This window comes from Aethina tumida, chromosome 3 (genome assembly GCF_024364675.1).
Source record: "Aethina tumida isolate Nest 87 chromosome 3, icAetTumi1.1, whole genome shotgun sequence".
Lineage (NCBI taxonomy): Eukaryota > Metazoa > Arthropoda > Insecta > Coleoptera > Nitidulidae > Aethina > Aethina tumida.
This window is the reverse complement of record NC_065437.1, coordinates 35,493,775-35,507,017: the sequence shown is the minus strand read 5'-3', so window position 1 is coordinate 35,507,017 and position 13,243 is coordinate 35,493,775. Positions and strand designations below refer to the sequence as shown.

Genomic DNA, 13,243 nt, shown 5'->3' with positions numbered 1-13,243 from the left:
CATATAGAGCCTAAAATTCCTACAGTTCGACAGTGAAACAAAAATAAAAAACTTGTTAGTTTTCGAGTTCAAAATTTTTTACTTTTGAGCTGAAATTAGTATATAAAAAAATTTTTTTTTCTGAATTTTTTAAAAATATCATTAAGGCACTGTTTTGTCATCAAATCATACATTCCATAACCTGAAGAATAATGAACCAGAGAAGCATATTAAAAGAGCTTTTTTTTCCATTTTTGACTCAATTAGTGGAGAAAGAAAGAAGAACTCAATTAAAATAAAAGTAGAGAAAATAATATATCAGAATATAGAGAATTGCATTATAGTCACTTCGTTTCGACAATGAATGGGTTATTTAAGGATTGGAGAGAAGTTAGCCATTCTAGAATTTACGACCAAGAACAAGTAGTAAATAAAGCGTCTAATAATTTACTTTGGGCTCTTATATCTTATCGAAGATAAAAGGAGAAAAAAGGTGAGGATGGATAGATAGACACGACCCCAATGTGCGGTATGGATAGCATCCTCGTGGCTCGTCGTAGCGGTCCGGACCGTGCGCGTCGCGCGACTCGCGCATCATGTCGGCACGGCCGTGACGGGAGCACACACACAACAAACAATCCGGTGTCAGATCGCCGTCGACGGACCAGGGTGCGGGGTGTGTGTGCGAGTGTCCCGATTCGGAGAGCGCCGAACGCCATGGCGAGCAACATCGTGGCCGAATGGTTGCGCTCCCTGCATCTCGGCCAATACGCCGAGAGTTTTATCGACAACGGCTACGACGACCTCGAGATCTGTAAGCAGGTCGGCGATCCCGACCTAGATGCCATCGGCGTCCTGAACCCGGTCCACAGGGCCAGACTGCTGCAATCGGTGAGGACATTGCGCGAAGAGGGTGCCGCTTCCGTCTACTTCACCCTAGAGGAGAGCGTGGCCGTGCACGAGGAGTGTTTGTGTGACAATGTGAGTGCCAGATCGTCGCGCACCTCTTCAGGACGCTCTGACAAAGATACTGCTACCATAGCGCGTTTGAACGCTTCACCTGGTGCTTCCTCGTCCATCGAGGGCAACCAGGAGGTGGCCAAATATATGGACGAATATGAGGAAGGCAAAGCCGAACTGGTCAAGATACCCAGGATCCAGCTCAAGATCCTGCTGCGTGAGAAGCTGACTCAGGACGGCGTCCGACTCAGTTGTCAACCTTATTCAACTCCGGTGAGTTGCGACCACGTGCTTTCCCACCACACACACGCCCCCCTTGTATAATAAATACTGTTTTTACACCTTCCTTTTATTTATAAAATATTCCGCTTTTAATTATTTTATGGGGCATTCCAAATTGACTATAAAATACATGTATTTGTCTTGTCAAAATGTCTACATGCATGTATGATTATCTGCCACCATAACATACATAAAAAATTGTTTAATTGATGTGATGAACGGGATATACATCATACAAAATATAAATTGGTCATATATTTGGTCAACGATTTGTAAGTCACATATAAAGATAATATATTATTTATTCCGAAAAATTGTATTTGTGCAATATTCCACAAAACTACATAAAGGTAATACTAAATATTTAATTTCGTTTTAATAATAGGGATTGCAAAATTGTTCGTTATTTGTAATTTAATTCGTATGAATATTTTAGCGCATTTTCCGGTAACATCAGCAGGATAAAAGTTTAATTTGAGGTAAAATTTAACGGTTTAAATATTTTAAAAAGCAAATTCTATAAATAAATGTAAGGCAATTTCGAATGTAATTTTGCTAACGAATCACTTAATACATTATAAAAATTTTACATCTAACTATAATATAAATTGAATTATTATACTTTAAATAAAAAATTATTATAGTTTGGTAAATGGGTTAGATGTATTTATGTATGTATACTTGTAAATTATAATAAAGTATGCATATGTAGTATTATTCCAAAAGAGTTAATTAATAAAAATTTCTAATCGTCATGAAAAGTCATATATCATGAGTTTTAGAAAACGTAAACTTAATTAAAAATATTCATGTTATGATATCAACATAAATTTTCCATTTTATCATATAAAGTGTTGAACTATAATAAATTGGTTAAATTCGTAGGTAGCATTTATAAATGTAAATAAAAATAAATTCATTGACAAATAAAGGTTTTAAAAAATGTTTGGTCTAAAAATTGGTTTAAATCGGATAAAATTTAAAATTGAATTATGTTGTGCGTAATATCCACGGTATGAATGAACATGAACAATTATGTATCTGATTCAATTAATCTACCTTATTTGCTCTTAATCTGTAGAAACTGATTTTTCCCGACAAGGTCACCAATATTAGAAACAAATCGTTATTTAACCAGTGATTTAATCTCAACTATATTTTATTTCGAATGAATATTCAAACCATTGTCAATCTTCGTTTGAATAAATCAACATACCATAACCGAAAGCTAAATAAAAAAGCCCACCAATTAAGCGAATTTGTTGATTCAGAAGCCAAATCGATCAAGTAGGACTACTTCGACTGATTTAACTTTTAAATGTATCGGAGAATTATCTTCTTTTCAGAATATAAATAGCACCTACAAGATTGTCCCATAACCTTGTAAACCAGGTGCACTGATATAGTGTTCCACTTGGAATGGCAAAAGCGAGAAATTCCAACTTTGCATGGGAAATTTATTTACAATCGCTTAACATCCGCACAAGCAATTTTAATAAACATGTACAGATGACAGAAAAGAAATTTACTTAAATCAACGCTATATCTATATACTAGTATTAAAATAGGATTGCAATAAAGTAATTTATAAAGCCACAATGAACCTGAACATCCCATTCAAATACGACATTAAGAATTTGTGAGAAGAAACGGGTATTTATGTAATTATATACGGTTATTAAGCCTAATTGAGTGATGGGATCTGTAATTTAATGTAATTTCGTGTGAAAATATTGATTAAATCGGGAAGATTTATTTGTTTCGTCTCTAAGCAAATTGTCGTTGGACAGAAAAATATTTAAATATATATTTCAAAAGAGAAGTAATTATGAAAGTTGGGGTAATTATAGTTCGTTGTTAAGACGGTTAATGATTATAGTGGAAATAATTTCATCATGTTTCATCCGAAACGAAGCTGTTGTATTAAATTGTATTACAAAGTAAAAAATGTTTTTTGCTGATGGTTGAACCAGGTGTTCCACCAGCAGTTAACGGTTGAAAGAGCAAATGTAGGAAAATCTTGATTGTTTCTTTTGAAATAACATTCCAATATATAAACTAATTGCTTTTCTTAATTAATTATCCAAGTTTATGACAGTTAATCGTTAACAAATGTTCTAATATTTTCGAAAGAATTTCACAAAATTATAATTATTGATTTAGTATTTATATAATGTGAAATTGAACGAATTATAAATTTATTCCAGATTACAATTATTTCCTATATTAATAAACTATTTGATGAAATAATGAAATATTAGTTGTAGCGTTTCATTATCGATATAAATAACATTGTACTTTATTGGGAAATTCAAATACAATACGTTTTAGGGGAAGTTCATATAGTTATACCAAATAAATAATTAAATTAAAATTTAATCACTTGTGAGTCGTTTAAAACCATAAATTCAACTCGCATTGAAATCAGTCAGTTGTTCAATTTATATATAATTCATGTGTTTGATTAAAAATTTTTTATAATTAACTGTTGGGTAAATTTTATCATAATTTATTATTATTTAAAAATATACATTTAATTTTATCATTTATCATTTCTTCTCAAATATCCGGTACGCGGGATAGAGATAATGTGTAAAATAACTAAGGTGATTCGGGTTGAATATTTTTCCATATAATTGAACATGCTAAAAATAGAAAAATCTCTGCACATGACTAACGACAGAATTAATTAAGACGACAGTTGACACTGGGGGTGTATCAATATAACAATGTAAACAAGAAATTTACTATTTGACGTAACGTGAGTAATGGTTGAGCGTCCGGATTCACCTACAACATTCCACCTGTCAGTCACTCTGTGGTTTTACTTCCACATGATCCAGTGTGGTTGTGCGTACCAGGCCACGGACAATGTTATTACCGCGACTACTAATTTCTTCTACAAAGATTGCTCGGTACAAAACAATTACTTTTGGCGTTAGAAAATTTATTTGATTTAGTCACTTGGCTGCATTCTTTCCTAATGGCTTCCTTTCGAGATGTTGCGTAATTTATGGTTAATGATGGCGATCTATCAGAGAATGCTAAATTAGTCGGCGGGATTCTGCAATCGATTAGATTAGAAACCTGAATTATAGGATAGTCCCTGGAGAAAAACTTGCTAAAGGCGAACATCCAATTCGAGCCTAGATATTCACCCTTATTTATTATTTATGATTTCCTGTTAACATTTTAAACTTGTCTCTGATTTCAATTCCGATCAAATGTACAGATAAACATGGTTGAGCAGTAAAAATGCTTATGTACACATTCACTATCTAGATGCGTCTCTCATTAGTTTAATGAACAATTAAATATGTACTTGGTTTAATTGGGGAAGACGCAATCTGTTTAATCCAACAATTATATTTAATGTTGGTTTACGATTTAGTCGCATATGGGTGTGATTAAACAAACTCCTGTAAAGCAATGAGAAATTATAAAACTGTAGCAGATCTATAACAAGATCCCAATGAATAGATGTAACGGTACCTGAATATATAAAATGAACGAAAGTATGACCATTGAAGTAGTTAAACCAGTAATTTGTATTGTTCGTTGGAACTTCGAGCACTTAAAGAACTGACTCTGGCTTTTTATTATGGTTTTGTGGCTTGTAGATGTTAAATTGTTAGTGATCGTTTTATTCATGCTGCTGTTACTTCCGAGCTGTGATTCCTTTGATAACTTTGAAAAAATTCTCGTGACGTTAAAATTGTTTCTCCAATTTAGCTCAAAGCATCAGCATCTGAATCTTATCTACGACGCAATTGCAAATTCAAGTCAAAGTTTTCAGGCACATTAAAAGACAAAGTAAATAAACATTCCATGTAAATCTTTGGTGTCGTTTTGTATTGCTGCTTCTAGGCAACTAACTATTGTATTCGATTCTTATTGAAAGCAAATTTCAATCATTCGTATTCAATATCTTCCAATCTATTTCCTTTTTGCAGTATTATTTTAGTTTGAACAATTTTTCATAACATTTTTAATAAAAATTTTGTAAAAATATTAATTTGGTTGTAGCTAATGTAGCTTAATGGATGACAGAGATAATAAAAGATTCTCACTACGAAGCAGTGAGTAAGCATACACAAATTGAAATTTTTAGATTTTCGTATATAGGAATTAAATTTTATTCAAATTTCGATTTAACATGTAGATTTTGCTGCTAAAGAGGTAACACAAATTTTTGATAATTAGAAACAAAAAAAAAAAATATATATATATCTGTGAACTCTGAAATGTTATTAAGTTAAACTAGTTAAAGGTTAGAAGTTATTACAAAGGAAGTTGGGCGCCACCCACTACGTCTTATCTATATTTTTTTAATAGGGGAGTATAGCTTTTCCATGAAACCTAGATTTTCCATTATGTTTTAAGGACTCGATCTATCGAATTCAGAATTTTACATTACATGAAATTCAGACAGTCATTGGGTTGAATAATGTCAAAATGTGTATTTTTTTATTATTAACATTTCTTTATTCAGGTGGTTTTCTCATTGTGCTTATAGAAACGGAAGTATTTGGAGTACACATACAATTTTAAGTTTATTGTAAGCTCATTAAAATTATATTGTTGAATCTAATGAATTGAAAATTTTCAGAGTATAAGAAGATATAAAATTTTCACTGTAGTATTACGGGATTCTTTTATATATGATGAATAAAAGCCCAAACTAAAAATTAATTCACTTTTTAAATATCTTTGTAAAAGCACTTAATCTCAGTGGGTTTAAATGGTTGTATTTACCTTAAACAAAATGAGCTTTACTCACTTTATAAAAGCATTCGTGTCATAAGATTGAATCAACTTTAGAATTAGTTTAACGCCATTATCTATTAAATTATTTGATTGCACGTTCACAAATACAAGTAAGTCACTTTGCATTGATCGCAGCCCATCGTTTACCGAGGTTATCTAATCTAATGCAGACAAAGGTAAGGCCGTGCAGAACCATTTCACTTTGTTGCAAAACGCGATTTAGGATCCAAGTATTACTTTCAGATACGTGCTTGGTAACTAGTCTAGACGAATAAAACTTCAGAACGACGAAAAAACGAAATAAATCATGAGTGTTCGATATATTGAAAGAGGGCGGCTATTTCCAATCTGTCCGTTTTCTTTGAAATAATAAAGTCACCGATATGGATAGAGGCGATCCCACGGGGCAAGCAGGACTGTATCTTTCGTATTCCCGAATCACAAAAGGTTAAGTTAATGTAATAAGGTGTGTGTTCCCTTTGCATTCGCAGTAATGTACATGCATGTACCCCCGGGACTTCACCGAGTTCTAATATGAGGGAAACTTAATTTACGCTAGCAATTAAATGAATCATCTCACTCCGGGTCGATTTTAATTTGATTGAAACAGATATGTCATTACCGAGTGCGGTTCAATTGAGGACCTCTATTTGAGGTGTATTTGATATTATATGTAGTGCTGTCCGGACAGAATCAGGTCACAATGTGGGAGGACGGACCGCACTTCCACTACCTTAACAAGTGGTAGTAAGTTAATTATTCCATAACTTTCAGCAATCGGTTTGCCATACGTTGTGTTCAATGACGGGAAATTATCACAAGGATGTCACTTGCTTGTGATGCTGCCGACGTGATGAGTACATGTGAATAGGATGGATATTTTGATGTCGCAAACTGGATCATGCTGTGTACAATTAAGTCATTTCTGCTGCCAATAAATTTAATATCACTGTTGAAGGATGGAAGTCGACGGTTTATCATTTATCCATTAACGAAACGTTACTTCGATACACTCACTTATGTGATGGATGGATTGTTATGGAGTATTAAAATGTTTTTCTACTTGTGATTTTTTAATGCCCGTCTTAGACTTTAATGTGGTTTATTCGTTTATCCAGGCGGACAATATCCTATTACGGGGTAATAAATACGTCTTAGTCGAATATGGCTTCAATTATGTAGAAAATATATCTGCCCATTTACTCACACATAATCAATAAGAGTTAGCACACTGCATTAAATGCTCAACAACCTTTTAATTCGAGAACGGTTTCAGCGTTGGAGCTGACTATGTGTATTTTTTTTTATTGTGCCAGTGTTTATAGTCAGTCGGGCGACCATTTAATTAAAATCGAAATCCGACTGAAACGTTAGAACTCCTTAAATTAAAAGAAATTAAATTAAAATAGTTGCAAATTAATCGGCATCATTTAAAGCGGGAAGTAACGGTGATGTTGGCCATTTTTCCGCTGCACAAGTGATCAAAAGACCAATTAAATGAACCAAGTAACTATTAATTGTTTTTTTCCAGTTCATCAATGCTCCGTTATTATTATAAAAATAACCGGTGTTATATTTTATATTTATGAATTCAGTTCTAGCCGATATTAAATGCGGGATTGAAGTTTGTTATACATTGATATTTGATTCAATTTGCATCCGATATACATAGAAAAACATATTGAATTTTTTGCGCCTATATGATGCGTGAAAAATTAAATTTCATAACATGTTCATAAACGAATTTTTTTGTTGTGGAAATTTTGATTTATTTTGCATACAAAACAATGTGTTGAATAAATTCATTGTTGAATTTTAGATGAGTGTAAAATTTTGCTGCCCGTTTTTATTATTATACAAAAGACTGATTGCTTTTACCATCATAATGTTAAAATTCTTTGTTTTTTTTTTTATTTTATTCTCTATAATTACGTGGATTTTATTATAAACGGTGTGTATAGAAGCATTTTATTATAAAAAAAAAAACAATGAACATTGATTGGATTAAAAAAATAAATAAAACGTCAAGTTATATTAGGGATTTGTCATGAGTATAAATTGAAATCGTAATCTATTGTAACGAAGACGTTACGTTTATAGATGGATTATAAGAAACACCGATCTTGCACAATTCTTAAGCAGCGATTTCTTCGCAATTTAACTTTATTCACAGACTGTCTCGACGCCGCACCGTTGGAATAATCACATTTATACATGTTCTCTTAAAAAAGAATAAATCATATTTTTTAATTAAAAATTTGGAAATATATATATATTTTTTAGATATCCATCTAATTAAAATGATTTAAAATTTCAGGTGCAGTATTTTGATAAATTAACAAAAACGATGATGAAAACATAGTTCCCCATTTTAATAATCAGATTATAAACTAGATAAGATCTTACTAATATAGCTCAAATTATTAAGAAATCAATAAAGTATCTAAATATTTTATAAATTATCTAAAACTGTTGCTAGTGTTAGAGTATAGTCTCATATCAGAACTAATACTTCAATTAGTTAACTAATTATATTAAAGATGAGTTAAAGTTGAATAAAATTTTGACTGTTTTATGACGTTTTAAATTATTTTCTATTAGTGCAAATGCTCGGCCCATGTATACACTATCAGTTTGTCATATTGTTTTGTTTTTCTATTAACTGGCTATCAGTGTAGTTAACAATTTAACAATTAGTTTATAAGGTAGAAAAGGATCCTACTAATGTAACTGAATTATAATATACTAATCGAAAAGCGTTTGATCCGACTAAATTTTGAGAGATATATCATATACGACAGAGGCAGTAAAAGTATATCTTAAAATTCAGTAGGATCAAAGGCTTTCTAATCGCTATAAATTAGTCAAGCTTTCACGTAACTTGGGAACGTGGTATAAGTGCTAACATATACAATAGGGTTGTGATTTTGTTTCACTTTTAAATTAAAAATCTATTCAGTCTTATTTAAAAGCACGGAAATAGCAATTATTTAATAATAAATGGACGTTTTAAGACTTTTGTTAAGAACTTTGGTAAAATGGAATTTTCTTTCACTGTGCGTCATACAGAAATCGACAATAAAGAAACCTCGAATAATATAATAACGGGCTATTGTCAGCTTTCAGATTACTGTCAGTGTTAATTTAGCTTTTCTCACAAAACATTTTTGCTTGCAATTTTTAATGACGTGAAATTTTCTCATACACAAGAAATTGATTTTAATTTTAAATAATATCAATTAATGTCAATAATAACGATTTGAATAAATAGCATAAAATATTAACTAATTTGTGTAACACTACGTTCCGAAAACAAAGCACATGCATATTTCGAAATGGAAAATAAATTTAAATGTGGCCGGACTGGAGTAACTTTAATTTAATGTCGAATTAGACTTTTGTTTAAACTGAAAACTTTAATAAACCGGACGCCTATTATAATCTATTCAAATTAACCTCGTGCGCCTTTATTTATCTTTAATGATGTGGGATGCTGAGTTTAACGTTGTATTTTTGTCCGTGTTGATTTAGATAATTAAAGCTTTGGCTTCTCGGCGATTCTTTTTCGTTAGGGTAACTGTGTTTATTTGAAACACGTTGCTGGTAGTGATCTAGTTGGAAAGTCCTTGTTTTCTATGAAAACAAATTGGCTGGAATTTTAACCCAGAAGTTTTTAAATGTTTTTTCTATCCTTCAATCCTACCAATTAATTTCCTATAATGAACTTAGGTTTAAATTAAAACGATATGTCCTTCAATTTAATTTTCATGAATCATGCGATGAATTGCGGAATTTTAAGAAGTTTTAGGCGCATCTCTTCCAAAATTTTGGAGTACGGGTCCGGTAAGTGCAGTCAGTACGTTCGGCCTATAGCGTTTCAGATAGTCTTCGTGATTGATTTCGACTTAATACGACTGCCCCGGCAAATCCTATTTTCCGTGCGTCATGCTCCGGCGAATCCAACCTGTTCGGGGCTTCGGCGTGGAATTATATTCGGACGGCGGGGAACGGCGGTGCAGCAAAGGTGCCCTTAACCTTACCGTGTTCCGGCTAGTCCGGCTAAATTATCGCTGAAATTACACGTGGAATTTGTCGCACATGATGGTTCGTGACTTATCAGTGATACGTTATCCGCAGCTGGAGTTTCAATTCGTGGACGCTGGAATAAATTGATTTGCAGCCGCGGTCTCAAGTAAATCATGTGAATTAACTGGCTTTGTCTTAGCTCTAATTGCAAGTGCAGGTTTATCGTCTAATTTGCTGCGCACCAAATTTCAAGGAGGAGAATTTTATGAACAGTATGTTCAAATAGTAAATTATAGTTGCACTTGTTTCTGAAAGTTAACCACTATATTTTAAAATCTCTAGATATATTTGCAACTAAAGTTTTATTACGAAAATGTTGCTATGATTTACAGAACAATTTATATACTTGGGTCGTATTTTCGTAAAGGAAAGTCTGTTTTACAATTCTCTAGAGAATTTAGAACCATCAACTTTTTATAGCTATTTGGAAATGGATCCTAGGATATTATTTATAAATCTCGGATAAGTAAGCTAATATATCAGAAAGATCGATTGGGTTGGTCATAAAAGTTTTATGATACAGCCTAACTTTAATTATTAATAAGCTGTCTACAAAATTTCATAAGTATTTTAAATTCAAAGTTGTAAATAAAGTTATCAAGGTTAACTTTGTGTCTTTTATGAATTATTTATCTTGGACCTTTGGGAAAAATAAGTCTCCAAAAGAAAATGTCGATTTGATACCCAAAACTTTACAGTTTAATGGGGACAATTTACAATCCTTCATTGCACGTATTTGGTGGATTTGTGTTTCTGCTTCGGTTTAGTTCCATTAAAAAATAATTGGTCAAGATCAAATTGTCCAGGAACAATTACTAGTAAAACCATAGACCACAATAAAGATCTTTAAAACCCACGGAGGAGAATAATTCCGATCTTCATTTAAACACAAAACCGCATTGCTCCGTTGCAGCGGCGGGGATAATGCGGATGGCATTCGCTGTTGGCACGGTCTTTCTGTGACATTTCATAATTATTAGTCATTTCGAAATCTGCCTGGACAAATTCCCGTCCCATATAAAACTGTGGTTGCGCTGGCAGTGCGGATCAATCAGGTTCAGAGATATCACATTAGCATTTCTCGACTATCCGGTTTATCCGAGACCGAGAGTAGCTATTGGCTTCGTTTACGTCGAGCGCCGTTCCCATTGCGTTCACCTATCTCAGAACAGGTGCACCGTTGCCAAATGTCACACGTAACGTACTCCATGGTACCTTAAGAATGAAACGGTAATTAACAATTTTAAGAATAATTAAAAAGTGATTTGCATCTTTGGCCAAATTTGATGCTCATCTTTGATTAATATTTTTAATCGATTCAAAGAATTTTTTGTGATCTTAATGTTTGATATTAGAAAAAGTTTTTGTAATCATTGTATTATTAAAAGTACAAATTTTTGCAGTATTGTTAGGAATTTTTATTGGCTTTAAAAGGTTCATTCGTTGATAAAAGACATATAATTGTTTATTTTGAAATTGTCTTCGTAATTTTACAAATTTTTACAACAAAGATCTATGCAATGTTTACATATCATGAGCGAGTTATTTTTTATTTTACTTTCATTACATTATACTATACATTATATTTTACTCATTTACTAAAACCTCCCATAAGGTTAATTTAACAACATTAATTTTTTCTATCCTTTTTGTATTCACATTATAGTTTTATTAACGAACCGGTTTATTCATTCATTTTATTTAAATCTAATTTGTCAATTGTCATTTTAAAATAATCAAGCTTATAATTTTAAAGTGGAGAAGTTTCATTTTTATTTTTACAATATCCATTTGGTCTTGGATATTTTAATGTTGTTATCGTTGTTTCGTCTCGAGTTTGAATATCTACAGCTGATTATGAGTAAATAGTTTATTACGTGTTACATTCCTAAATAATCATTTTCAATCAGAAAATTTTTTAAATTCTTAGATTCAGTTTACTTTTTTGAAAGCAATATTAAACAACATTAAAATCTATTAGTTATATTTTTTCAATTCTTTGAACCGTACTCTTTGTATTAAAATAAAATGTTAAATACAACAAAGAATATAATATGATATGAGTGTTTAAAAATAATCCACAATATCTTGTTATAATTACAAAATATGTCTTATTGAAATTGCAAAAGAAAAATACAATTTTCACAATTTGTCATAACGTCTGCAGTTGAAGAAATAATGTAATATAAAAATTAAGTTAATTTAATTTACTAAATATTAAATTCTATCAGATGACTATTCGAGTTTTATCTATTCAATTAATTATATCTAAATAATTTTATTTTATTAATATGCTGAGTTGTATTATATTATTTTTAAAATTTGAATATATATTTCGTTAAAAACTCTGTTTTAATTATTAAGTATTGTGTATTAATTATACATCATCTTTATTATTAAATTATGGAACGTAGTCTGACCACTACGAATCGTTGTGAATGTCTTTCTTCAACTAAAGCAATGATTATAGCTCTGTTTAGGTCAGAAATTAAAGGACGCCTCATTTTTGCTTAGGTTTTGTTAAAATTTAACTGGATAAAATTGTTGCCTTATTAACACCAATTTGAATACAGAAATACTAAATGCGTATTCAATTTTGTTTTGCAAAAAATTTTTTACATGAATAATTTTTGAAACTATGCTGTATACTACTACATAATATCTGATTATTTCTAAGTAATATCATATCTAAATGAAAGTATAACGTTATTTAAACAAATGCAATGTATCTTTTATGATTCACCGTTCTTTATCGATAACTATCCCGTAAATAGAAATATCACGAATAAATTTGCAATTTTTTTTCAAAGAAATGAATGAAACATGGGCTGTTAATCTGTGAGATAAAATGTATTTACACTTTTAGACAATTTTTTACATTAAAAAATGATTTAATTAATTTTCAAAGCCAATATTTCCCGTATTATACAATGCTAATGTTATATGGCAACCGTGTAAATTAGTGTTATACATGCCGAGCCCCGTGAAAAAATACGATTATTTATTTTCTTGTTTGCATGCATGTCTTTAAAATGCACTTTAATTGGATTGTTATTCGAGCGAACACTTGTTTGAGGCTGATTAACTTTCTAAAATCTAATAAATTTCCTTTACTATTTATTCAGATAATTGGTCCCGATATACGTAATTTATTGTTGTTATAAATTAC

General features: G+C 31.3%; 1 protein-coding gene across 3 annotated transcripts in view; it reads left to right on the top strand.

Annotated features, from left to right (window-relative positions):
- Positions 1 to 657: 657 nt before the first annotated feature.
- Positions 658 to 13,243, top strand: part of LOC109604107 (uncharacterized) — a 135,791-nt gene continuing 123,205 nt past the window's right edge. For all 3 annotated transcript variants that reach the window (XM_049964217.1, XM_049964216.1, XM_049964218.1), the window contains exon 1: positions 658 to 1,212. In XM_049964217.1, the coding sequence (XP_049820174.1) occupies positions 697 to 1,212 (516 nt within the window). In that variant the 5' untranslated portion in view covers positions 658 to 696. The remainder of the gene's footprint in view (positions 1,213 to 13,243) is intronic.